The following is a 24,623-nucleotide window of genomic DNA, read 5'->3' as shown; positions in this document are numbered from 1 at the left end:
TTGTTTTAAAGATATTTTAAAAATTTCATGTTCCTTCATTCTTTTATGCGCACTCGTGGGCATCTAAATGAAACATCCCAATAATAGCGTGATTGTTGAGCTTCAGTTAAATAAATCCAGGATTCTTTAGGTCGGTAAAATGGTACAAATTTGACATCTTAGGTCGGTGCAAAGTTTTCATTCATGACAATATGAGCTTTACGCATTTTTTACAATGTTACACCTCTAGATATATATATTCTGATACAAGGAATGTACAGTGTCCATGCATATTGCTGTACTTCTACTGCTATAACATGGCATTAGTTCCTACTAAAGATGCCTAGCAATATCCCAAAGCACCTCATCTTCCAACAGAAATGGCAGAGGCTGTGTCTATGCTTGTTGTGGACCCGATTTTGTAGTGCTCAAAACCTTCATTTTGCATTATGGTCATCATGTGAAAGCTTAGATCCGTTGGTCTTATATCTGGTAATTGCATGTCCCCATTGAGGTATTGCATAACATGTCGCATGGTTGGCCTTGCGTTGCAGAATGGATGAGAGCATAGCAGTCCAAGCTTTAGGGACAGACAGGCCTCATTATCATTGTAGTTCCCCTGAAGCCTGCTATCCACTGTGAGAGGGAGAGATCCATTGTTCCACTGCTCCAGCACCCAATCAACCAACATGCATTGGCTATCTCGTGAGCTTTGATTGATAGGTCTCTGCCCACATGTGACCTCGAGAAGAAACATGCCAAAAGCAAATACATCTGTAAGAGGTGTTGCCTTGCTAGTATGTCCTAGCTCTGGAGCTAGGTATCCTATTGTTCCAACCACATGTGTGGTTTGCGGGTCTGTGTCATGGTCATATAACCTTGCAAGTCCAAAGTCACCAAGCCGGCCGTTCATATCACTATCCAGAAGGACATTACTTGGTTTGATGTCTCGATGGATGACTACTTTCTCCCACTCTTCATGAAGGTACAGCAAGCAAGATGCAATGCCCTTTATGATACACCACCTATTACCCCAACTTAGAATGGGCTTCCCTTCTTTACAGTATAAGTAATTATCTAAACTTCCATTTGCCATGTACTCATACACCAAAAATAACTCACCTCTTCGCCGGCAATAACCATGCAGTTGCACAAGATTGCGGTGTTGAATGCGGCCTATGCTAACAATCTCTGCAATGAACTCCTTCATTCCCTGCTTTGAATCATGTGATACTCTCTTCACAGCAACCTCCAGCTTAGACACTGGAAGGATGCCTTTGTATACTCTCCCAAATCCTCCGATTCCTAACAAGTTCTTTTCCTTGAATCCTTCTGTTGCAGTGTACAAATCCTTGTATGTGAATCGGTGTGGTCCAAACTCCACCTCCCAATCATCCCGAAGCTCAGCATACCTCATATGCTTCCGAATGAGTAGGAATACAATGGTACCCACAATAAGGACGAATGCAGACGTTGTTATTGGCAAAACAATGTCCAATACTTTTGATGGAGGCTTTGGACCCATTCTTGGCAGTTTTGGTAGTCTAGCAATGTCAATGGCAGGAGCAGGGCCGTTCATACTGAAGCTCCAGCCAAGCACGCAATGTCGCACATTGATTGTACCAGTCGCAGAGGAGAAACCAATAAATGCAACATCTGTAAGAACTTCTGTGAGGTTGTAGGTGACTCTGAACAGTGGCTTCATAGGTCTTGTGACCTTTAGAGGGGCCACGGTAACACTAATGTCTGTGAGTTTGTGATCATAGTCTATCCATACATGCATAGCTTCACGACTAAATAGACTCATGTTGCGAAAGTTACCATCCTCGTCGGCATAGTAGCCAGTGTGGTGGGAACGCAGTGATCTTAGACCATTGATGTTCGCACCGACATGGTTGGCATCAATATCACTGAACTCCTTGTTTTGGATGGTGTCAAACTCAATAGCAAACAAGTGGTTACTGGCGTTGCCATTGCTCTGGATGTTTGCGAGTCCTAGGTACTGCTCAGGCAACGCAGATAAGAAGTTTTTGCTTGGTGTGATAACAAAGGCCATACCGTGGGCACTGAGGTCAGTGTACACAGACAAAATGGCAAACACGAAGGAAGTGGAGAAGGACTGCACTATTCCACCTGGAGACCTCACAAAGCGCAATGGAGTTGGGTAGAAAGCATGGCCTTTCTGTTGAACTGTTCCATTGGTGAGCTCAAGGAGGCCACCTGGTGTTACTGTGGTAGCACCATCGATGACAAGATCGACACCAGAGAAGCCAGAGTACATGAAATGGTCGTCACCACTATTAAAGGTCGCTAAGATGAGGCTAATAAGGAATAGAAGTTGTAGAACCATGACCATAGGCTTTGTGTAGGAGGACATGGTATTGTTCTTGACCCGGCAACAAAGACGCCACAGGGTTTTCAGAATCGAAGTATGGAGGACTGCCGAGATACTTCACAATATATATAAATGCCCTGTGCTTGATCCTAGCTACATGTCACTTTTGCTAGGCTTTGTGCTTGATCCTCTTTGTCATGGTTTCATATATTTATCATCAAAGAAGAAAATCATGTGGAAATATTGAAAAATGTTTTCATAAAAGTTAGAATAAGAGATTAAAGTTGTATTGTGTAAGCTAGGGGGGTAAGATACATGTTCTTGGGACATTTTACAGCATCTGTGGGTTCTTCATCTTTTAAATAACGTGGAATGCAGAAAAGTAAGTATGGTTTTCAATATGTGGTAGTCTGGTTAGAAAAGTAAGTAGTTTGGTCAAATACTGAATTTTGACAAAACACTACAGTAATGTTTTTAAAGGATTTCTTTTTGAACGAACGGGCACATACTGTGCACCATTTCTATTAATAAAGGAGAAACCAATAGGAAGCCCTTGGAAACTTCTTACAGGAGAACAAGAAAACAAAACGAAACGAGAAAAGAGCTGTGCAAGCACTCAACAAAGGCTAAAAAATTCGCCAGGAGTGCAATTAAATGTTTAGCCGCAGCTAGTCCCCAAGCTCGTGTCTCCTCCTTGATCTTGTCAAACAATATAATGCTGCAGACCTGCAGTTTAATTTAAACCACATATGCTCCTACTACGATAATCCGGATATTACATGTTAAATGCTAAAGAAGAGGTCACAACAAAAGTCTTTGCATGCTTTATTGCACACAGATCTTTCATTGCTTCAATCACCCATTTAACACTGCTGGGCGTGCCGTCACGGCAATGGCACACAGATCTTTCATTGCCCCAATCACCCATTTATTGCAAATAGAGACACTAACGAGACTTTTTCCTCTGCAGATGTGCATGTACCTGGACAGATTTTTTTGGACAAGGGAATTTTATCGACATTTCAAGCAACATTGCGTGTCCAAAATTCTTCTCGTACAAATAGCTGGCATGTGATTTTCGAATAAGTAAGACAGGCCCCTAGTTAATCATATTCGACGTCAATTCTGCGGCAGCAAGATCTGTCTATAGAAGAAAATCAATAAGCATTGGCAGCGAGCCAGCGACAAAGTAGCCATGCTCTTGGCAGCTTACAGTGCACTCCTTAATTTTAGATGAAGGATAAGCATTGTTGCTCTAGGCCAGGTCAGGCACTTGGGCAGGGCTATAAAAACTTTTAAATTCCTTCCCCAAAGCCAAAAAACCATCGGTACATGTAACTAGATCATATGTGTTGTGTTGGGTTTCTTCAGGCCTAGCACAGAAACTTTCTGTGTCGGTCTATATTTACAGCCAACACGTATATTGTGCCGGGTCATCTTCATGCTGGTACTTTTGGGTGGATCTTAGGCGTGTTTTCTAGTAGTGACGCGGTGATTATTCGGGCAGGTGTGGATAGACCTTCGGTAGCAGTACACTTTCGGCCATGTACAGATGAGCCAAGAAAGATGAAGCATTCTGTTGTTAGGGATATGACCTCACTAATACATATTACAAAAATAAATGAGTGTTTTCTAAAATAAGAGTGATGTTATTAATGTGGAGAAAGAAAAAGGCAATAATTGTGATGCCTTGTCCGAAAGGAAATAGTTCATATATACTACCCCTGTACTCATCGGATCACATGGAATTGTAACCAAAAACTCACCCCCCCCCCCCCCCAAAACAACACCCCCACGTCTTACATCCTTGTTTTCATTGTTCATAATGCAACCACATTCACCTCCATCGTTTGCTGTACGTTGTTAGCTGGCCTTTTCGATCTCATTGAATCCATCCGATATTTTTCACATACATTTTTCAGCAGCTAATGCTACCTTGCACATCTGTCCTCAGTAAGCCTCAAGGGATTTTCTTTTTTCTCAAGGATGGTTACTGCTGTGCTTGAGCCTAAAAACAAAATAATAGAACAGAGCCAGTCTTCGCAGAGCCATCTAGCTATGCAGAGCAGAAAAACAATTAGAGGCTGGTTACAAGGAAGTATGACATAAAAATTTCTAGACATAATTTAATATTCTTTCGTAGGGAAGGCGCTAGAACAGGTAACTAGAAAAATTGTGAAATGTTCAGTATTCTAGATAGTTGATTCACCTTAAGTTGATCATACATAACTAAGATTTGTGAGGAATCTGATGCTCATGTAGCAATATTGGATAAGAAAAGCAATCTTTAGCTTGTGTAATTGTGTACACATGCAAGAAGTTATATGCTGTTGATTTCAAACTGTGAAAGTGTATATGTGTGCATACTAGTGTACATGGCCCCCCTTTTTTGCGAAAGAGTATATGACCACTGTCGATCAATTAAGAGGTAAATTTTATGACACTAGAACTTAAGAAAAGATTCAGACTCCTATAAACTCTCAAGGGGGCACATAGAAAACTTCTGATATGATAGAGCAGCAAAACACTTGAGCTCAATGCATACTTGATTAAGGCCAGCCATATGTATACGTGTTAACTGAGATCAGGCTCTGCTTCCTGTTCAACAAAGTCCAGAAAAAGGAACATAAACTCACACGTCTCGACTCCAAGTCAAGTTGACATAATTCAAACAAGCAGACAATTTCAAACACGGCCCGTACTAGCTCTTTTCGAATCCCAGGACTGTCGTCCCAGGCGTTCATCTCCTTTATAAATGGCATAGCACTGGTCCAATTTTAATGAGAAACAAAGTTTGTGCTCAAGCTTTTTTTCTCCTCTTGCAGCCCTATATAATGTCATGCTAGGGTAGGCCCGGGGCATTCCGTTCAAACTTCACTGGGGCAGACCATTTGCCAGGAACTCTTGATTCCTGGTAGCAAGATATCCCTGGGCCATGGCAGAGCTAGTTTTGCTCACATGCGTGGGAATGGAAGGCATCCGAATTCCAAAATTTGCTGCGCGCGGAACCAGTTGGTTCACCGCTTCTGCATTTTCATGGTAGCGTGTTATGGTTCGGCGTAGGGAGAAGCACTAGAGTCAGAATCAGCAGAGAAGCGCGCCGTTTAGGTGACCAACATGAGACGCACGCAGCTCGGGTAGACAGGAAGTTAGTTCAGTTTACTTGAGCATCTGAACAAATCAGATTCAGTCCCTCCAATTCAATCAAGCGCGCCTTTCGTCTTCGCAAGAGTGAAGTAGCTGATCAGTGTACTAACTGCAGAAGTTGCTCAAAAGAATGAAGCCCATGTAAACCTCACGAATGATGTTGAAATGCCCATGTAAATTCCTCTAAATAGCTAGTAGTGCTCTGCTTCTTGTAAGCCATACACCAGCACATGCAACCTTGTCAATCCGCTGCCGAGTCAAGGAGAAAATATGGACCAATAATGCCACAACTACAAACCCTACAGGCAAGAGCAATATCTCCCAAGTCCAGAGAAGGAAGTAATGGTATGTTCTGCACAACTAACTGTACATGTATTTTCCATCTTTTATCTTCTGCTGATGTGGTAGCGTGTTAAGATAACTCAGGCGTGTTCTGCTCTTGTTCTTTGTAGAGCTAGGTGTAGCGTGTCAATTTGTTTCGGTTGATCCAGAGCCCAAGTTTGTTCGACGCGTGCTTGAGTTCACGCGGGAACCGGTCATGGAGTCCAAGCTTCGCGGCATGTTCTGGAACGGTGGGATGGCGCCGTTCGCGGAGGAACATGGCGTGCCGAGCGTGTCGTGGCCGCATGGCCTTTGCATGTTCTTGTTTTCCTTCCATAAACAGAGGATCAGAAAAGCGGGCAAGTCAAGCCGCACCAATTCCAGTTTTCAGTTCGAACTACTTGTGTAACATCTGCCCGGAGAACGAATCAATTTGTTCATCATATAGAGTGGACTCATCAAGGGATCACGCAGCACAGCTGTATGGTAACATATATCAGACCAACACTTTATCATGATCTCAGCATCTATGAGAACTTGTAGTGCTTCAAAATTGAAATTTTGATTCAAGTTCACATTGTTATCGCTGCTTCAGCAGCGCCTTGATCGCAAGCAGGCAGTACTTGTACAAAGATAACGAAAAAGAAGTTTTATTTTGATGTACTGATTCACAAAAAAAAATAAACAAATAAATATTATCACTCCGTAGACTTCTCAATTTCTCATGGGTATGTGAGCTGTGTTACTGAAATGGACTACAAACTGGAGCAACTGGGCCTATGTCCTGGATATCTGTAGGACAACAAGGTCCATAATTTGTTTACTCTAACAAGTAATCATCATATCCGCATTTGTGGGATATAGCATCACACAAGCATAACTCAGAAACTGTATGTCCCACCACACCTTGCCTAAAATGTTAATTATTTACCACTAGAGGGAGTAGCAGTTTAGAAAATGATACCACCTGCTGCTAAACCACACATCAAAGCTGCTATCCATTCCTCAAACAAATTCACCCAGCTATTCACATACAATGGGAAGAGCTAAACTACAGAAAACAACATTCAACTCTACAGAGGTCATCACAACAGTTCCAATCTTACAAATCATACACACAGCAAATACTAGTAGATCAAGGAAAAACATTAGCTTCGAGGTTCTACCGATGATCTAACGAAAGACCTTCTCCACCATACCTGGAAAGCTCTAATAAGGTTCGGACACTCAGCTCCTTTGGTTGCATAGAACTGGAACCATTCCTCGAACAAACTCTGCTGCTGCCTGAGAGGGAGGGTTAGAAGGCCTCGCCCTAAATTCTCCTCCAGTGATCTGATATCTAGACCTTTGGAACAGCGCTGAAGCCAGCCAAAATCCAACAGCATCGTGCTGAACCATGCTTGAAAGAGCAGGCTTCGTATGTCGCCACGACACTGCACTTTTCCTTTGCCAAGCACAATGAACACGCAGGCTGATATTCTGCTTAGCTCATACCTGATCATTGGTGATGCTTGCTCATGCATCCTGATGAGCCGCTCATGTTTTGCCCACAGTTCTACGAATTCTTCTGCCATGTCATTGTTTACAAGAATGTCTAAGAGCCAGTTGAGGTTTTCTGTTTGGCTAGAGACTCGCTCAATCAGCGGTCTACTCCCTCTAAGTACCACAGCCTGACCTGTGTGATCTGTTGATTCTATGGCCTCTTCGAAGAGATCAACCAGTGACTCCAAACATGAATAACAGATCTGGTACAGGCTCTCCTTGTTTAGCCCTGATGAGTCCTTTTGATACACTGAACTTTTGCTTAGAAGACCATTTACCAAAGATTGCATGTCTTTTCTCGCCCCATTTTTTGTGCTGCTAGTGACAGATTGGATAAGCTGCACCATGAGGTCATCTGAGCTTTTCCAGCTGTGGGGTCGCAATCTTGCTAGTATATCCTGGGATATTTCTTCATCAAACGTTAATCTTGCAAAGAGATTCTTTAGCTTCTCCTCCTCATTCTCGCTCCAGGGAACAGCTTCTATGTATGCCAAACATGATTTGATTCCTCTGTTGAACACAATTGAGGAACATACCTGCAATTTAAATCATAGTGTTGTTTAGCAATGTCCATAGGTAATTGAAGTAACCAACATCGAAGTGCAAGGTTACAAAAGATAAGTAGACAGGAAAAAAAGGTGCCAAAATTGACACACAGATAACCCTTAAGATTTAGTCCCCTGTTTATAGATTTCTGAGCAGGTGTGACTCGAATTTATTATCATTATATATAAATTAGATCCATATTAGCTGAAATGCATGTGTAGCCAGCTGAGTTGTATTTATTAACACTACTTTAGCTAAATATTGATGATTGCCATTTCAATTACTCCTACAGTCCAAATGAATTTACTACTTCAACATATGAATATGATTGGGAAATGACAGGAACAGATAATTATCACTGCAAGAAGCTTCGCCAACATATAGCCCCTTGTCCACCGAGAAATATTTAAACTAGTACGGAGAAAAAAAAATCACAATGAGAATCATGGTTCTAAAATAGCAGAGAAATAGCGACGCAACAATTAATTAGTATGATGCTATTAATTAACATTAAATAGGTTTTTAATAGACATACTTAAAGAGGCTCCTTTTTTCTGGAACCGGCAATAGAGCTACCAGTTAGTATCATAAGGAGAGAAAAAAAAGTAAGCTACAAAAACAGTATAACCACCTACTTAGGCAGGAAGAAAAGGAGAGTTAGGAATGGATCTACATAGATCTTAGGAAAGAGACATGCAACACACTCAGCTAGCCAAAATGACGAAAGACTACAAACTAAACATCTGTTCAAGCAGTGCTAGCTGATGCCTAGGCGCCAGGCAGAGCAGCACTGCCTCATCTAGCACCTTGGCATTATGTCTAGGCATTGTTGCGCCTAGAGTGGTTTAGGACTTGATCTATGTACAAAAGTGCGACAAATTAGAGATAAGGAAAGACGAATTATGGTGATGAACTCATGAATGCACGATAATGCCAACTTTTTGTGGTAATATGCCATATTCCCTTTATTTAAGGATGCACTACTCCAACTGAATGGAAAAGGTACAACCGCCTAGGAAGGCCCAAGCGCCAGGTCGAGCATGACTGCCTGGATACCGCTTAGCGCTTTTTGAAACAATGCACTAAAGCATCATTCCTGAAAGCCCTTCAGCGCCAGCCGAGACACATAGTGATGTTTCATCCCTACTCAAATAGGCTCCTGGACCATAGAACAGTCATGGACAACTGAAAACATTTACTTTTACAATGTGCAACAGGATTTTCAACTGGTTAAACAAGTAAATAACACCCTGTCGCCTGTCGGTAGTTGAGGTATACAGTTTGGAATTGCAACATAACTGCCATAAGGTCAAATTGAATTATTACAAGTGCTTCAGATGGCACCACTATCTTATCCATCTTCCAAAGTAGAAATGTTCATAAACAAAATTATACCTGTAGTAATTAACTCATTCACACAGCATGATTTACATAAAAAATATGGTGCCAAGCCTCTATGATGTTACAAAATGCACAATTCGACTAGGAAAAGAAGAAAGTAATGATTTTGATGAAAGCATCATTAGGTATAGATAACAACAACAATACAATCCATCAAGGCCTAACGTCTGCAACAGTTATATTAACCTAGATTAACTAACACATCTATGACTTCATTTATGTTAATAAATTTTTCACAATGCAGCACCAAGGTTGGGGAATTCATGGCAAGAATGGCTCCACGCACTACTTCCACCCACCCTCCCTCCATCTGTGAGACGACTTGATGCACTACTATTGATACGACATGCATTTCTACCAATTCTATGATAGTGAAATGTCAATATTCAGACGGTTAGTACCAAATCACAATCAGGCACTATCCCACTGTTGTGGTTGCAACAAAAAGTCCTTTTGAACCCGCATTACATGAGAGTCTTAGAAACAATTCCAGTTTCTCTTCCTCACCTCCAGCACATCGATGGCGCGCGACACACCGGCAGCTGCAAGCCACCGCATCGGATCCGGCTCGTACATAAGCTCCACCGCGGCCCTGAAAGCATCCAAATTCTCCACCCCATCCACCTCGATCCTCTTCCCGCCACCGCCCCCGCCACCGCCTGCCACAGCGTCCACGCCGGGTGCCATGGTGGCGAAGAAGGCGCTGCACCCGCACAGCACCCTGGAGTCCAGCTCCATGTGCACGCACCTCCCATCCCTCCCCCGGAGTAAAAGCCTCAGATCCAGCGCGCCACCGCCGGCGCCGGGACCCTCCTCCCGCACGGCCACCAGCGGCGCCACCGACACTGACGCCAACGCCGGCACCGCCGCCGGCTGCTCCGCAGGGACCACGGCAGACGGGTCCTCGGTCGCGGCCGCGGGCGCCGCCGGCGGCGCGGGGAGCGGGAGCGGGAGGGGCGGCGGGACCGCGCCGTCGGGGTCGATGGGGGAGACGCGGCCCGGCGAGAGGATGCGGCGCGGGTCGATGAGCCCCCCGAGGCCCGCGAGCCTAGACGAGGTCGGCGAGCCGTGGAAGGACGGCGCCGACGGAGACTTGGGCGGCAGCTTCCGCCCCGCCGCCGGGGACGCCGCCGCCGCGGCGGAAGGCGGGAGCGGGCGGAGGTCGGGGCTGTCTGGCGCGCCGGCGAAGGAGCAGCACCAGGCGCGCGGGCGCACCCGCGCGGCGCCCCCGCCCCCGCCGCCGCGCTTCCGTTGCCCGCGGGGGCCCCGCCCCGCGTCCGCCGCCATGTATGTGCTGCGACGTGACGTGGACGCGAGAGATCTGAAGCCGGGCTGGTGGTGGTGGTCCGCCGAGCTAGGGTTCGGATGGGGTGGAGGTGGTGGCAGCCGCCATGGGGGGTAGGGAGGCGACGGATTCGAGGAGTGAGGAGCTCGCAATCCAGTGAGCTCTCCTGCTTCCTTGTGTCTCTGTCTGCGGCACTGGCACTGGCAGTGGCCGGCCTGCCAGCCTGGCGCTGCGGTGCGTGTGGAGGAGGAGAGGGCGCGAGGCGGGCCCCGCGGACCGACGGCCTCCAGGCCCACCTGGAGGTGGAACAACGGCGCGCGCGTGCGCCTCGGATGCCCCGTGACGGTCGCGGGGGGTGGGATCTTCTGCGGCGCCGTGACACGTGTGACCGGCGCGCGTGGACGTCGAGACCTGAGAGCAACGCGGGAGGTGGACGAGGAGATCACGAGAGGGGTGATGCTGGCTGGGGACACGACAGTATTTATTTTTTTACATGTGGTATTTTTGTAGGAACCTTATTGTAAGAGGAGTTTCTTCAAAAAAAAATTATTGTAAGAGGAGATAAAAGTGCCCTGGAATAAGAAAAAAATAGCATAGTATATCAAACTCTTATTTTTACATGTGGTATTTACAAAAAAGTAACATGTGCACACAAGTTCCTTCGCTCCAAAAAAAGATAAGGGGGCAAAAGTAAACTGAGGCTCCAACAAACAAGACAGCAAACGAACAACTGGCAGAGCATGTGACCGATGTAGGGGACTCCCTCTAGTCTAGCCTGGATGTGGTCGCAAATACAATATTGATGCAAGTACAACCACATGAATTAATCCCAAAAACATGTGAATATCCTATTCCTCACAAAATTACCCACTTGCCAACGCTAGCTTACGTTACATCGCGTTCACACTGCTGCAGCTGCTGCCTGCGTTTGCTAACATCTGACAGAGACTGACATGGCTTTCTGGAACTAATAAGATGATTTGAGTTCTGTACTATATAGAACCGAGTTACCATGAACATGTAAATACATTCTGTTTCATTGTTGAATCTAGTCATTTTCTGGTCCCTGGGCACCTCCATGCCTCACTGGCATGATTATTGAACGTCCCAGCCATACATGGAGATTCAGATAGAGCCATCCCTCTCCAGACAACAACCCACCTTCACGGCTTCAGTGCAGTGCTCCAGCTTCGGGAAGCAAAGGGATAACTGCAACGAACCGAAAAGTGGCTGTAATTCATTAGGATGATTGAAGAGGCAATATATACGCTTCTGGGGTCCAAGAACCGGGCAGGAAACAGGGGATCCACATGGCACAACTGACACTCCCATTGGAGCCTCTGGTCAAGGTTCCATCAATCATGCCCAGGAGAGGCGAAGCTTTGCCTAGACAAAATCTAGCAAATTTCAACCTATTTTCCTCCGTTTTGGGGAGGAGGCCTTGTGAAATTGCCTGCAGAATTGAAGATCATTTGGAGTTTTCAGATTTAACCATTTCTTCTCTGATGGAGAATCTAAGCTTACCTCTTGTGGTCGCCACCATTTGCTCTAAAGGCTGCCACATCATGGTCCAAGCTGCACATGAGAAACACAAGAAGTACCACTGAAGGTAGTTGAGGAGCACCCAGCATTGTGGTAGTCTTGGGTAGTTGAACATGGAAGTGATGCTTCTGGGTTCCAGCATGTATGAGTACCATCATTTATAAATGGGACCAGAAGACAGCAACTGTCTTCAGAACTCTAGCATGTCAACTGAACTACTGGGCACATGGAGTATTTATAAGTTTGTTCCGGAGAATTGTACAGACTTGAAAGATCAACGTTCCTCATAAGCAAACTGGATCAACCTCACCAAAACAAGATATGCTCAATAGCTGCAGCATCAGGTACAAAATTCTGTCAAAATCGCTACAATTTTGTGGGTGACAGCATATCACAGGGAAATCAAATTGCATGAATTTTGCATCCTGAGAGACTAATGATGCAGTTCCGCAGGCTGCAGAAAGCGAGGACCCAATGAATGCTTAGAGCAAAGAAGAGTATATATTAAGTTGATATCGTATTATTTTGGAACAGAGCAAAGTATAACCAGTTATATTGTAGAATATGATGTGATAAGTTGAGATCCAATGCTTGTATAATTGATTGTATCAAATTGAAAATCCTGATTAGTTATTTAAAGGTATCAGAAAGTGCATGCCTTCTTTTTGCAGGAAAAAAATACATGCTTTGAAATGCATAAGCACATTCAGGGCTCACAAAGTAACTGCTTTTTTCTAGACCGGATTTGTTAATATTGTTGTGAATCTTACAATAATCTGTTGTAGTCCTGAAGCAAAACAAAGTAATTTAGTAATGTCAGACTGCCACCATTGATGATTAAAGTGATAAAGGAGCAAAATCAAAAGGCTGGAGTCAGAAAGACAGGAAACAGGATGATACCATATTGATGGCTTCCTCTAAAGACAATAAAGCTGCGATAGCAAAGTCACTCAAATCTTCTGGATTCAGAACAACATAGAAAACGATGTGTACATGTTAATGTTTAAAAGTTTGGTCATAAAAAGGTCTAAAGGCAGGGGAGCATACCTACAACTTGAAGATTCAAACATTAGACCAAACTTTTACTCGTAAAATAGAAAACAAGTAATTTTTTACTACAGAAAGTGGTTGCCATCATTGGGTAAACTATTTTCCTTGGAGAATTCAATGTAAACTTTTGTTTTTGGACGGAGGACTGCCAGATTTTTGTCCTCTCAACTAGAGAGAGAAGTTCAAGTTCGTAAAATATCTTGTTTTCTTATTTGATCTCCATCGACCTTTAATGGTTTTCGACACATCACTTTGACTATTTTCTTAACTATAATTTTTTAAGACAAGTCTAGCTATATAATTCTCATAGAATCAATTTTGATAGTTTCAGACATATCAATGGTCAAACTTTAGAAAGTTTAACACAAAGGTTCTAGGATGGCAAAGACTAAAGAACTGAGGGCATACTAAACAGGGTGATCACTAAGGTGTGCAGCTAACAGCACCAACCTGAAACCAATATGAAACCCGAGCGAAACTGACAATAAAATGAAAATTCCTTGTAAACTCTGTGATGACGAACCATGTGAAGATGGGAACATGATATATGGTTGTACCGTACATGTTAATGCAAGTGCAGAAACAACAGAAACACATAATTCCATTTGATGATATGGTAACTTGTGTTAGCACCTTCAGAAATAAAGTTCAATCATCAGTTAACTTTCCATAGGAAGCTGTTTAAGCATTTTTTTTCATTTTTGCTTTGATCCAATAACATGAAAGTAGCATGTAAACAAGTTTGTTGGTGCAGAAATATGTACCATAGCATGCTAGATGTTAGGAGGGGTATTGGCCAGGATGAGGTCAGACTAGTAAGTTCATAATTTTCATATCCCAGAATAACATGCTTGTTTGTATGGTCTGTCATTGATTGACTGGTTGGCTGCTGGAAGCAATATGAAATTAAAAGTTAGTGTATCTTGAAACAAACAAAAATAACATGGCATGGAGTTGGCACATCACACCAGAAAGGCAACAAATCCAAACTCAAAATTCAAAAAGTGTTTGCGGATGCAAAATGGCTAAAGACTTATCTTGACTCTTTGATCCTTAATCCTAGTTTGCAAGTACTCATAGCTAGCCACTGAACAGAATCAGAAGTTGTTCATAGCTCTTCAGACGACTTTTTTTTAAGTTTCCTGGAAGTTCAAGTAAACAAATTTTGGAAGAGTAGACACTTAAATATTGACCGCATATAAACCTACTAAAATGTTGAAAGGAAGACATCACCAATTTGATGGTAAAAGATGCAATAAGCCTGGTTGGTCATCAATAGAAAATAATCCTCAATATTTTTATGTTGCTACTTAGCAAAGCCTGAAACTGGGTTTCTTCATGTATGAATTTAAAATAAAGAAGACTATTTTATGTGAATGACTTACTGTGCTTACTGAAACATCTAAGATGCTAAGTAGGCTCCTCTTGAACACTGGCATAAGATCGAATCATGTCAATGGCAGTCTCAGAAATCTTATATAAAAGCAGTTCAGTGTTAATTCCCAGCCTGGTAGTTGCTGCAAAAGTGCCTACTATTTTCATTCAAGATCGACATATCTGGCCAACTTAATACAATTGTAACTCATTAGAGGTCCTCAGTTCCACAATATTGCAGATCATTGGCCACAGCTGAATCAGCTTTTCCTTCACATGTCAAGTGCACAGCAGTACAGCACACAACCAACCTGGCAACATCATGAATACTCAACCTATCCAAGAATAGTCCTCTACTGGCCATGGATGCCATTAATCCTTCAATTGTTGATCTAATCACAACTTTGGCAACAAAGCTCACAAGCCCTGATTGCCTATTCAAAACTAGGCCTACCAAAGAATCCAGTCTGAAGTTTACTCTTTACCTGTAAGATGGCAAATACTCAAAGAAAAGCTTTCTATTACTAGAGTGCGCTGCAATAACTTATCCAAGGTGTGTGCTCTGAATGTCGGATGATGGCTATCAAACCATCCAGAGTTTCATATATCTGTTCTCTTTTTTGGTGCCTTGTGTCTTTAGCCAAAAACTCATGGACTTCACTTCCTACCTGGATCAAGCTACTACCAGGTGTTTTCTCAATTCCCCAGTCACGCATTGTTTTGCGTGCATCCAACACACTGCCCCACCTTCCCTCTAGAGCGCTACAATTGGAGACCAACACTTGATAACTGGAATTAAATGGTTCTATTTCAACTACCTTTGTGCTGACATACTCTGTCAACTCTGCATCACCATGTGCAATGCAAGAACTAAGCAAAGTTACCCAAATGATAGCCCCAGGCTTTAGAGGCATGCTTTCAATAAATTGAACTGCCTCTTGTAACATACCAGCTCGACCAAGTAGATCCACCATGCATCCATAGTGCTCCATTCTTGGCACAATCCCATAGTGCTCAACCATTTGCTTAAAAATGCTCCAACCTTCTTGCAATAAACCTCCATGAGCACAAGCAGCAAGTGCAGCAATAAAGACTGTGTCATCCAGTTCGACTCCTTCTCTGCACATTTCATTATAGATCAACAGGGCTTCTCTAATCTGTCCATTGTAAGCAAAACCAGAAATCATTGTTGTCCATGTAATGATGCATCTTGTATTCATTCTGTCAAAAATTGAACGCGCTCTTCCTACATCTCCACATTTTGCAAACATATCTATGAGAGCATTTCCTAGAGCAACAGTTATATGAGTGTTGCTCTTACTAATGTAAGAACTGACCCAGTTGCAATATTCAGCACTGCCCAGCTGGGCACAGGCCGAGACAACACTTACTAATGTAGCTTCATCAGGCATGAATCCTCCCTCAATCATCATCCGCTGAAATGTGCGCAGTGCCTCATCATACCTCGAGTTGTGATTGTACGCTGTTATCATCGCATTCCACGAAACCAAGTTCTTCACAGGCATCAGATCAAACAACACTTTGGCTGAATCTATATCCCCGATCTTTGCGTAAGCAGACACCATCGCCGTCCACGAAACCACATCCTTCCGGTCCATCTCGTCAAAAAGCGATCGTGCAGCCTCCACATCACCGCTTGTTGCATACCCCGAGATCATCAGGTTCCAAGAAATGGTGTTCCGGATCGGCATCCTGTCAAAGACGGAGCGAGCTGACACCATGTCTCCAGCCCTCGTGAATCCGGCAACAACCGTGTTCCATGACACGACATTCCTCTCCGGCATCGCCTCAAATAGCTCCATCGCCCCCGCGGCATCTCCGCTTGACATGTACACCCCAACGATGGAGTTCCAGGAAACCACGTCCCTATCGGGCATTCCGTCGAACACCCCCCGAGCAGCCCCGACGTCCCCCAGGTCGCCGCACTTGTAGTACACGTTCAGGAGCGCGTTCTGCACGACCACGTCGGGCCCGAACCCGCACCGCACGATCTGGCCGTGGACGCACCGGCACGGCGGTAGCCGCCTCAGGGACTCGCACGCGCGGAGCAGGAACGTGAAGGTGAACCCGTTGGGGGCCACCCCAGCGGCGCGCATGGTGGCGTAGGCCGCGAGCGCGCCCTCCGCGGAGCCGCCGCCGCCGCGGCGCCCGGCGAGGCGCTCGATGAGGGTGTTGTGCGCGACGGTGGAGGCGGCGGCCCCGGCGGCGCGGAGGATCGCGGCGGCGGCGGCGTGGCGCGCGGGGGACGAGGAGGCGGAGAGCGCGGCGGAGACGAGGGCCGGGAGGAGGCGCGGGCTCTTGGCGAGGCCGCGGGCGAGGAGCTGGGCGTGGGCCTGCAGCAGGTGGCGCGGGGACTTGAGGCCCCGCAGGATCCGCAGCAGCTCCTGCTCCATTGGCCTGGTGGAGACTTTGCTCGCCACTGGAGGCTGTTTCCCGCGGCTTTTTGAAAGGCCTGTCTACCGGTCAAGTGTTTTAAAACTCTAGCTTTCTTCGTGTCGTCCTCGTCTTGGCGCACAAGGTAAATGAACTCAACTCCTTCAGGCATCACAAGGAAAAAAAATAGATCCCAAATCATATAAAACTGAGCTTGGCTCCTCTACAATCACAACATCATGTGAAACATAAAAGAAAATTGCTATTGCAACATGCCAAAATACATGTTACAACATAAACAAAAAACACCTTATGCAGCATTGAAATAAAGCTAATGCAGCAAAAAAAAACCATGTCGCAGCATCTCAGTTTGTTTATTTCAACATCGCTGATGACCTGTTGCAACATCTGAAACTGCCAACTTCAACATCCTTAAAACATTGTGGAAACACTTAGTGCAACATCTTAAACCATCCGCTGCAACATTGAAAAATCAAGGTTACCCAGAATCACCTATAGGCTCTGCCCTTTCTGCTCGCCATGTCAGTTTTAGGGCCTCGAATGAAATTCTCCGCATGATAAGTTGACCACACAAATGGACATATTCTCATTATTTCACTCCCTCAAGTAGCAAAATTTTTGGCTAGACACAATTGGACCATTCAAAGTACTCCGTATATATATTTTTTTTCTCCTGAAGCAACCTACATGGGATGATGGAATAAATATCGCAATAAATAGGCTGGCATGAAAACAATTAATAACTTTAGGAAAAAAAATTAATGTTAGATTATTCAGTTTTTCACGCAATCATGCCCGGTTGGAATATGCATCAAGTATTATGACTGAGGAAGAGTCAAGAGACTTACTAACAGGTTTGAACCAGGGGTTGCAATGTAACCAAATCTCATACTTGAAAACTTAGATGACATCAGCCAGCTTACAAACCGTCATGAGGCAATTGATCCTAGTAAGAATTAAGAAATAAGCACTTCAGCGAGCAAAATAAGTAGGCAAAGCTCGTCACAGAATCCTAGCGAACTTCCTCTACAAATTTGGTCGGTAAATTTCTATCCAGAATCCTAGTAGGCCAAGTGATTCTCAGCCGGATTCACTATCCAGAATCACTTCCTCTATAAATTTTAATCTGTGAAAAAATTACTTCCCGCCATATAATCGTTCTGTCTCCTAGAATAATTCTCACAGAAAATTAACTCTGGACGAAGCTTACGCAACACTAGGAACGCACTGACTGGGCCGGCCCATCAGGACGTACCGAGAAAACCAAGGCCCATGGCTTTTCGACTTGGGGCCCAACGCCCAAACTCTGTACCCATTCCTCTCGCCCCCGTCGGTCCTCGGTCGCGCCGGCGTCCGCCGCCCTCCCCCTCTCGGCCCAGAGCGGAGGCCCCCACCACGCGACGGCACGCCGCCCCTCCGGCCGGCTGAGAGGCACGCCTGCGCGCTCCGGTCACCAGGTAAGCTACGGTCTATCCATTCGTCGCACCAGCCTCCCTTCTCCGGCGATCCACGCATCCTATTCCGATTTTTTATGCCAGCAGATCGGTAATCTCCACCGATGGCGTCGCCGGGGCCGTCCTCCGCTCCGGCCATCCGATCCACGCGTCGACTGGCGCCCGCCGCCCCCAACGCCGCCGGCGTGCTGCCCCCGGACCTGCTGTTCGACGTCCTGCTGCGGCTCCCGGCGAAGGAGCTCTGCCGCCTCCGCGCCGTCTGCCGCTCCTGGCGCTCCCTCACCTCCGACCCGCTCTTCGCCGGCGCGCACGCGGCGCGGCATCCGGGCCCGCTCCTCCTGGCCAAGTTCCGGGACGACGAGGCGCGCGTCCACATCGTCGATCTGTCCGGCAGCGTGGTCAAGCGGATCGCCGGCCCGGACGGCCACGAGCTGCTCTGCACGCGCCTGCACCTGGCCTGCGTGGCCTCGAAAGGTAACAGCTGCCACGTGCTCGATCCGGCGACGGGAGCGGCTTATGCGCTGCCTGAGAGCCCGGCGCCGGAGCATGTGAACCATGAGAACTCGCGCGACCCGTACACCTTCTTCGCGTCCGGGCGAGTCGCGTCGACAGGGGAGTGCAAGGTGCTCCGGGTGTTCAACCGCACAGAATTCGATGCCTTTGATCAGCAGCAGCTTTTCGAGGTCTTCACCATCAACGGCGGTGTCAGCAATGCACAGTGGAGGGCGAGGCAGAGCCACTATCTCTTTGTCGAGGCGAACAATGCTGCTGTTGTTGGTGGGGTGGTGTACTTCTTGACGGACTGTGCCTACGATCTTATGCTGTTTTTCGGTGTGAACACTGGCATTCATCCGGACTGTATTGCTTCGTTCGACCTTGGGACAGAGGAATGGAGGAGAGATATCCAGGGGCCAATAAGCAGCGGCCTTTCAATGGATGGCGCCAATGCTACAGAGGAGTACCGTTCGATTTGGCATAAACTTACTTTATCTGAGCTCAAAGGCTCTCTAGTTCTAGCGTACCACCGTCGCCACCAGTCCTTGGATCTCTGGCTTCTGACAGACTTTGAGAGAGGTCTCTGGGTGAAAGAGTACAGCATACAGACTGAATCGGCTATCCCTGCCGATGAGTACTTTGTAAAACCGTTGCTGGTATCAGATGATGGGAGGTTGGTCATCTTTCTAGCATCAACAGGACTGCTTCTTATTTATGATCCAAGAACCAACAGTTTTTCAGAGGTTGAGATGAGACGTCTTGATGCAGTTGGTTTGTACACGGGAAATCTGTTGAGTTTACAAGGTGGTGACATTGTGTAGTATTGTAATTTCTCGCTAGTTGCTACCCACTTTAGCTTGTGAACAATACACTTGTAGGAATAAATTATTACCCCCGCTTCACTTTTTAAAGTGAGCTTTGTATATAGTGGTTAATGTTGTCCTGTCTTGTCTAGTATATCGTATTGCATCCAGTCCTGCAATGTTGTTGTAAATTCATGGAGGTGCTTACTGTTTCCATTTGCATATTGTCTTTGTTAGTATAATGGAAGGAATGCTTGTGTGCAAATATTTGATCCTGCATTTGACACTCTCTGGGCACTATTACTGCATGTTTCTGAATAGTGGCTTCTCATGTGTGCTGTAGCCTTTAACTTGATGAGTTTTGGCTGAATTCTTAACTGCCTGTCTGAAGTGTTGCCATGTGTTTTTTCTGTCTATCTTGTGCTTGAAAAAACCTATGTGCAATAGCATTCGACCCCACCTTAGAAGATCCAATTCGATTAGTATCTGTGATGTTTATCTGGTGTAAAGAAAATGAGCTAGCTATTTTAAGAAAACATATGATCACATCGACTTAGGACCTTAACTGTAAGAATGCCTTCACTGTATTGCCCAGGTATTTTTTCTGAGCACATGTTTACACATTTCCATGTTCTATCTTTTTGCAACGTTGGATCCAGTGCACCATTGTTTGAAGCAAGAAGTTTTTTTTTTAACAAAAGTTGAGTACTCCATTTTTTTTTGAGTTATTCAGAATAACGCATTCACATGTAATGTTTGCATAGTAGCTTGTTTTTTATTAACTTTTGATTTGTAACATTCTGGAACTAGTTTTTTGTTATTTTAGATAAAAGACTGTAACAACTAGAAGTAGATGTTTTGGACGAAGTAAATGTTTTTTGATTTTTGGCATTTTGCAGATTTAATCAAGTTCTCTTGTCTTTGTTCAGTTGCCTGCTAGCTGAGGAACTATCTTGTTAGCGCCAGACACCCACAGGTTTTTCTGCCATTTTTATTCTTCTTGATTTTAACATGCACAACAGGATGCTATAATATGATTGCCATGGACTTCAGGATAGCTTCTTTGCTTTTAATCATTCTTCGCATATTGGGTCAGCTGACCCCTATAGAATTATGCCGATCTTTTATAAATTTACTAGTTACTAGTAGATTTAACTGATGGTTAGTGGATCTGAGCCTGATCATTCTGGTGTCTGGGTCGTCCAAGGGTTGCATCACTTGTTCAATAGAACATAGTTGCATTGTAGAGACAGGACGGTAGCAAGCATGTAACTCTGCAAAACCTTGACTGCTGATGAAGCTAGTACTGCTGGCTTCAATTGGATACCCATTTGCGCCTCCATGCCATTGGCTTCTAATCTGAATGCATCTCCATGCCATTTGCGCCTGTGATACCCATTTTCAGACAGGACAACATCTGAACTGACACCAGTGGATATGATCAAGGTTTCCTTTATTCTGTTTAGTTCCCTGGTAGTTGAAGACCTTGCATCATGATTTATCAACTGCTGTTGGTACCCGAATGCTTTTGCAATTCAAATCTGTAGGTCTGAAGCTGAGGCTGTCTTGATGTTGGCATGCCTTCTTTGATACAAGCGGCATTATCCTCGGTCTCGCAAATTGAATCCTTCGTATTTATGTAGGAAATGTTAATATAAAAAGTAATGTTGTAAATAGCGGGCTACGAAGTTTAGCGGCAGGCTTCTCTTAAAGCTATAGCGGGCTATAGCGAAAGCTAAATTATTTAGCGGAATGATAAAATCATCAAGAATCACATATAAAATTATAAGTATTATTGATCTAACACCAAAAAATAAACTCATATCTCTTAACTACCTAACGATGCTCATGCTACGTTGTCTAGAGTCCACACTACATTTATTTAGTTGTATTAGTTCTTTTAACTGTATTTTTAAGTGAATGACACCACTATAATCTACTAGCAACTTAACATTTAGCGTTGCTAAATCTCGCAAAAGCCACCGCAGTGGATATTTAGCACTGCTAAATCTTGTAAAATTCCTTTAGTGGACGTAGCAGATAAATTTTGTATAGCGTAGCGGTAGATCTTCTAAAAAAACTAATAGCGGGCTACAGCAAAATTACAGCAGGCTATTTCCAACATTGATAAAAAGTAAATGCACTCCAGTGCAGGCCCATCTTATTACGAAAGTTGCTGGCCCATCCAGTTCATGGGTTACCTTGCTGAGTCAGAAAAGCCCAGCACCACTCACTCACTCTCTCGACCCATCGGCCGATCCCCTCCGTCGTCGGCGGCGCCGTCCGCCGCCCTGCGCCGCCTTCGATCTCTCCACCCGCCGCTCCAATCGGCCGATCAGAGTAAGCAAGCTCCTCGCCACCGCTCCAGCCTGTTGATTTCCGATTCCTTACTCACGGACGCATATGCTTGTTAGGTCAGATCATGTCCGTGTCCCCGTAGGCTTCGGTGATGGCTCCGCCGCGGCCGCGCTCCCCGCCGACGACCCGGGCCATGCGGGCGCGCGCCGCCGCGAGCTCCGACAGGATCCCCCCGGACGTGCTGTTCGACGTCCTCCTGCGCCTCCCGGCGAGAGACCTCTGCCGCCTCCGCGCCGTCTCGCGCTCGTGGCGCGCCCTCGCCTCCGACCCGCTCTTCGTCGCGGCGCACGCGGCGCGCCATGGGGGCCCTCTCTTCCTGGCCATGTTCCAGGACGACAAGACGAGCGTCTACGCCGTCGATCTGTCCGGCGACGTCGTGAAGCGGGTCGCCGCCGGCGCTGGCGGCGGCCCTTATCACCGGCTGCTCTGCACGCGCCTGGACCTCGGCTGCCTGGCCACTGACTGGAACAGGTGCAGCGTTCTCGACCCGGCTACCGGAGCTGTTCACGTCCTGCCGGAGAGGCCGGCAGAGGAGCATGCCAATTGTGTCAACTTGAGCAATCCTTACACCTTCTTCGCGCTCGGCAGGGTCGCCGCCACAGGAGAGCACAAGGTGTTCCGGATGTTCAACCGGCTTGGTTTCCATAATGGCGGCCAGCAGATCTTTGAGGTGTTCACCATCAATGGCGGTACTGATCATGCGCGGTGGAGAGGACGGCAGGGCCCTGGTCTCTTCATTGACGAGTGCAGCGGTGTTGCCGTCAATGGAGTCGTCTATTTCTTGACGAGCAGAGTTTATGAAGGTGCCTGTTGTGGGATTCGACCGGACTACATCGTGTCATTTGACCTTGGAAGAGAGGAGTGGATGAGAGATCTCCGAGGCCCGATAAGTAGCAATGCTGGATATGCGAAGGTGTCACTTTACACGAGACACCAACTTGCTTTGGCAGAACTGAAAGGCTCTCTAGTTCTTGCAGACCACCATCACCAGCCGTTTACCATGGACCTATGGTTTCTGTCGGACTTTAGGAGTGGGCTCTGGGTGAAACAGTACCACATTAGGATTGAATCGTTAAACTTGAGGTCAGCAGATGAGTACCATCTTAAACCATTGTTGGTGTTAGATGATGGGAGATTGGTTCTTTATCTAGCACCTACAGGACAGGTTGTTCATATGTGATCCAGGAACCAGTATTTTTATCCAACTGGATATGAGACGTCTTGATTCAGTTGGTGTGTACACAGGAAATCTCTTGAATTCAGAAGAGAGTGAGAGGGTGTAGTATTGTCATGACTTCAATTCATAGTTACTGTTCTCCTAGCTTTCGGCACTGAATGTTGTATGAATGTTGCTAATGGTGGATGGGATTATTGTACATCGGTGTTTGATGTTGCCATTTCCTTATCCCTCTACTACTTTAGAATTAAAGCATGCTTGTGCATAAATATTTGAGTAAATTATTTGGGTGCAGCGGCACATGTTTCTGCAGCACCAAGAGTTGTGTGCATGTGTTGTAGCTGTGCACTTCGTTACTTTGAGCAAATCTTGAAATGCTTGTCTATATTACTTGTATTACTGAGGCTCAATTTAATTAGGCTCCATGATATTATTACCTGTGCTATACATGTTTGATATTGAAAATTATGTACATGACTTTACTATGAACATGGTGAGACAGTGCAACACCTCTGCACTAGATATGTCTTTGCCCATCAGATATGGGTATCATCCATATTTGGTTGAGTTGGACTGGCAGACCTTGTGATCGAGTACCAGCATCAGTAGTTCAGTGACCAAGAACAGCATGAAGATTGGTACTTTGGTGACCAAGAATCAGTGGCACAGACTCAACACACTGGTTATCCTGGGGGTGCATTGGATCAGTCCTCTTGTGTCGAGTACCAGTATTTAACTTTGTACATAAATGATTTAACATATTACATTGTGGTACATTAGCACAGATAGCACAGATAGGTGATCACCTGTATTGTCATATATATTTCGAGGGATACCTAACTTTTCACTATCCCTTCTTAACCACTTCTCCATTTTAATACTACTTGTGATTTTGTGATTGGCGCGCGCCCATGCGCGCGACTAAGCAAAATGTGAAAGATTTGTGGAGATATGCCTGTAATTTCCATTGCACGTGGGTATTCCATTATGTGATTTGAGCACGATATTGATTTGTCCACTGCAGGATGTTCAGTTGGAAAGTTGGAAACATGTGTTTGGAAAATATAGGATGTAATCTGGTGGAAAATGGGAGATCTGAGTTGGTATCAGAGAAGGCCCGCATTTTTCTTTCAACAGCAAGATATATATCTTGTACTGAGAGAGTTGGTGTTGATGGATTAAGCGGAGTGGCTATAAGTGCATTTTTGAGTTTTTGATCTTTCTTGTAGATTGTTTCAGTCATTTCTTCAATGGATACTTGTTCACTCTATATTGTAGCCTACCACATGAAAAAAATGCATGTAAACAGTTGTGGTTGAAGAATTTGGAACAATGTAGATGTATGCTACCATATCTTTTGAAGAGACCTTTACTGCTTGATGCAGGGCGAGCAGAGTAG

At 45.3% G+C, this 24,623-nt stretch overlaps 5 protein-coding genes across 12 annotated transcripts; 2 read left to right on the top strand and 3 right to left on the bottom strand.

The window, feature by feature from the left end:
- Window positions 1-205: 205 nt before the first annotated feature.
- On the bottom strand, window positions 206-2,403 carry LOC112879769 (L-type lectin-domain containing receptor kinase IV.2-like). Its single transcript, XM_025944157.1, has one exon. It carries the CDS (start codon window positions 2,354-2,356, stop codon window positions 344-346), a length of 2,013 nt encoding a protein of 670 aa, XP_025799942.1. The 5' UTR covers window positions 2,357-2,403; the 3' UTR covers window positions 206-343.
- A 4,286-nt stretch (window positions 2,404-6,689) lies between these two features.
- LOC112879772 (BTB/POZ domain-containing protein At2g13690-like) lies at window positions 6,690-10,791 on the bottom strand. The gene is made up of 2 exons (XM_025944163.1): window positions 9,779-10,791; window positions 6,690-7,860 (listed from the first exon to the last, which is right to left on the bottom strand). Exons 1-2 carry the CDS (start codon window positions 10,556-10,558, stop codon window positions 6,931-6,933), a joined length of 1,710 nt encoding a protein of 569 aa, XP_025799948.1. The 5' UTR covers window positions 10,559-10,791; the 3' UTR covers window positions 6,690-6,930.
- Window positions 10,792-11,532: 741 nt separating this feature from the next.
- Window positions 11,533-16,966, bottom strand: LOC112879771 (pentatricopeptide repeat-containing protein At3g29230-like). Of its 5 annotated transcripts, none has more exons than XM_025944158.1 (4): window positions 14,534-16,966; window positions 13,913-14,037; window positions 12,081-12,552; window positions 11,533-12,009 (listed from the first exon to the last, which is right to left on the bottom strand). In XM_025944158.1, the coding sequence occupies exon 1, from the start codon at window positions 16,934-16,936 to the stop codon at window positions 15,047-15,049; it is 1,890 nt and encodes a 629-aa protein (XP_025799943.1). In that variant the 5' UTR covers window positions 16,937-16,966; the 3' UTR covers window positions 11,533-12,009; window positions 12,081-12,552; window positions 13,913-14,037; window positions 14,534-15,046. The 5 variants fall into 5 exon arrangements, with proteins under 5 accessions (XP_025799943.1, XP_025799944.1, XP_025799945.1 ...); XM_025944159.1 differs by having other exon boundaries at window positions 12,081-12,885; window positions 13,913-14,034; XM_025944160.1 differs by having other exon boundaries at window positions 12,081-12,430; window positions 13,913-14,034.
- Window positions 16,967-18,265: 1,299 nt separating this feature from the next.
- Window positions 18,266-19,903, top strand: LOC112881549 (putative F-box protein At5g52610). Of its 2 annotated transcripts, none has more exons than XM_025946292.1 (2): window positions 18,266-18,394; window positions 18,479-19,903. In XM_025946292.1, the coding sequence occupies exon 2, from the start codon at window positions 18,496-18,498 to the stop codon at window positions 19,705-19,707; it is 1,212 nt and encodes a 403-aa protein (XP_025802077.1). In that variant the 5' UTR covers window positions 18,266-18,394; window positions 18,479-18,495; the 3' UTR covers window positions 19,708-19,903. The 2 variants fall into 2 exon arrangements, with proteins under 2 accessions (XP_025802077.1, XP_025802078.1); XM_025946293.1 differs by having other exon boundaries at window positions 18,274-18,394; window positions 18,476-19,903.
- A 1,987-nt stretch (window positions 19,904-21,890) lies between these two features.
- LOC112881536 (F-box protein At1g52495-like) lies at window positions 21,891-23,555 on the top strand. Of its 3 annotated transcripts, XM_025946276.1 has the most exons (3): window positions 21,892-22,029; window positions 22,104-22,518; window positions 22,636-23,555. In XM_025946276.1, exons 2-3 carry the CDS (start codon window positions 22,139-22,141, stop codon window positions 23,225-23,227), a joined length of 972 nt encoding a protein of 323 aa, XP_025802061.1. In that variant the 5' UTR covers window positions 21,892-22,029; window positions 22,104-22,138; the 3' UTR covers window positions 23,228-23,555. The 3 variants fall into 3 exon arrangements, with proteins under 3 accessions (XP_025802060.1, XP_025802061.1, XP_025802059.1); XM_025946275.1 differs by having other exon boundaries at window positions 21,891-22,029; window positions 22,109-23,555; XM_025946274.1 differs by having other exon boundaries at window positions 22,104-23,555.
- The last annotated feature ends 1,068 nt before the right edge of the window (window positions 23,556-24,623 follow it).

This window comes from Panicum hallii, chromosome 2, assembly GCF_002211085.1.
Source record: "Panicum hallii strain FIL2 chromosome 2, PHallii_v3.1, whole genome shotgun sequence".
NCBI lineage: Eukaryota > Viridiplantae > Streptophyta > Magnoliopsida > Poales > Poaceae > Panicum > Panicum hallii.
The sequence above is the reverse complement of the archived record's forward strand: the minus strand, read 5'-3'. Positions and strand labels throughout refer to the sequence as shown.